Here is a 1,889-nt window from a genome sequence, read left to right on the forward strand (position 1 = left end):
AGGAGGAAGGGAGGAGGAAAGGAAGGAAGGAGGAGGGAGGGAGGAGGAAAGGAAGGGAGGAGAGAGGGAGGGGGAGGAGGGTTCCCCGCTGGTCGCGAAATGCTGCTGTTGTACGTCCATCTGTTATGTGATGCAGCGGTCCATCTCCATCTATTGTTCAAAAGAAGAGAGGAATAGGAGAGAGCATTATTAATACCAGATCTGGTTTAGTTTAGTTTAGTTTAGATTGCCTTTTCTTTAGATTAGTTTACTTTAGTTTAATTTGGGTAAAATTGGTTTAGTTTAGTTTAGCGTAGTTACTAGTAAAAGTTTGCTCCTGTACGCGTTTTAGATTCGCGTCGAAATTCGACGCTGCCGCACATTTAACGTCTAATTGGGAGTTTAATTAACGCAGGTTAACGACGTTGCTTGACATGCCGCGGACGTTGGAATACTTCGCCTACCTCGGCTACGTACAAGGGGAAGACAGTCAGCTGTCGGCAATACACGGTAAGTTCTAACGCCTTTGCAGACGACTTCGCAAACGGAACGGTGTGTTGTCACGCCGACGTGCCAGCGTCGCGTCGCCTGGCGTCATCCGCGGTTCGAATTTGGTCGTTTTCGTTGGGGCGGGGCTGGTGTCGCTTTGCGTTCGATCAGAAACGTTAGGGTTGCATAGCAAGCTGGCCGCACAAGGGCAAATGTTTCCTTAAAAAAAGGGACACCGAGGCTTACATCTTGGTTTTTTCCAACCCTTTTAATGTAAGATGGTAAAAAATTCGTATGCACTGTAGAATTTAAAGGAGAGGGCACGAAGTTAAAATGGTTAAGGCAGCCATGCAAGTTTTATTGACACCGACGTCGTTTAGAGTTTTTCGGCGGAAGATGAGACCAAACCGTGAACCAATCGCATCGCATTCATCTCAAAACTAAACTGGCGCATGTCCAACCAACATGCCAGACTATACATGAGTCTTCCGAGGTAACGTGGACCCAGGGGTAGAAATTAACTTTTGAACACGGGAGTTCGTTACAAGGGAGTCAAACGGACTCCCTACCCTCAAAAAGAGGGAGTCCGCAGTAAAATGAGGTTCAAAATTAAAGATATATTAACAATAATGCATGTGCTTATTTTTTAAATTCATGCGGTTGTACGTCTGCCAAATTTTCTCTGGACATTAGCTGAAAAAATACGGTAATTCCGCGAGGCCGTGCTCCGGAACGAACTAGTTAGTGTGGCAGAATTTTCAGGGAGTCACACGGGACTCCTGCATATGTCAAATCAGGGAGTCCGACAGCAAATCAGGAAGTATTTGACTCCGGACTCCCGTTAATTTCGCACCCTGTGGACCTCGGAAGGTGAATTAGGAGTCTGGCAAGTTGGCAAGTTGGAGCGCACCAAGGCACGAAGCGAACGAAACGAAGCCATAACGATAACGAACATTCGAAATATTCGTTTCGAACGAAATACGAAATATTACGAAAAAATTACGAAATATTCGTTCGAAACGAAGCCATTTCCTTCAAAAGCGGGGCACCGACGCGTACGACCTGTTTGTTTTCTCGTGTGTCGTTAGTGACGCGGGAGAGGAGGCTGGACAGGGAGAAGAAGCAGACTTCCCGGAGCGTGTTCCAGTGTAGCGTGATCGGCCCGCGCGGCGGTGGCAAGACGGCCTTCCTGCAGGCGTTCCTAGCCCGCAACCTGCAGTACCAGGCGACGCTCGAGAAGGAGCACCTGCCGCTCTACACGGTCAACACGGTGTCAGTCTACGGACAGGATCGCTACCTGGTGGTAGGATTTGAATTTTACTTATTTTATTTAGATTGTTATTTTATATTTTATTTAAGTCTTTTGCTCTGTATTAGTTTATTTTAATTTATTTTATTATATATATACTGTTGCTACTACT

At 46.3% G+C, this 1,889-nt stretch overlaps 1 protein-coding gene across 1 annotated transcript in view; it reads left to right on the forward strand.

Annotated features, from left to right (window-relative positions):
* Positions 1-1,889, forward strand: part of LOC106816735 (mitochondrial Rho GTPase 1-like) — a gene marked incomplete at its 3' end in the record, with an annotated part of 24,048 nt that overhangs the window by 12,419 nt on the left and 9,740 nt on the right. The window contains exons 10-11 of the mRNA XM_014821352.1: positions 395-489; positions 1,557-1,771. Coding sequence (XP_014676838.1) covers positions 395-489; positions 1,557-1,771 — 310 coding nt within the window. The remainder of the gene's footprint in view (positions 1-394; positions 490-1,556; positions 1,772-1,889) is intronic.

This window comes from Priapulus caudatus, unplaced genomic scaffold (genome assembly GCF_000485595.1).
Source record: "Priapulus caudatus unplaced genomic scaffold, Priapulus_caudatus-5.0.1 Scaffold1470, whole genome shotgun sequence".
Lineage (NCBI taxonomy): Eukaryota > Metazoa > Priapulida > Priapulimorpha > Priapulimorphida > Priapulidae > Priapulus > Priapulus caudatus.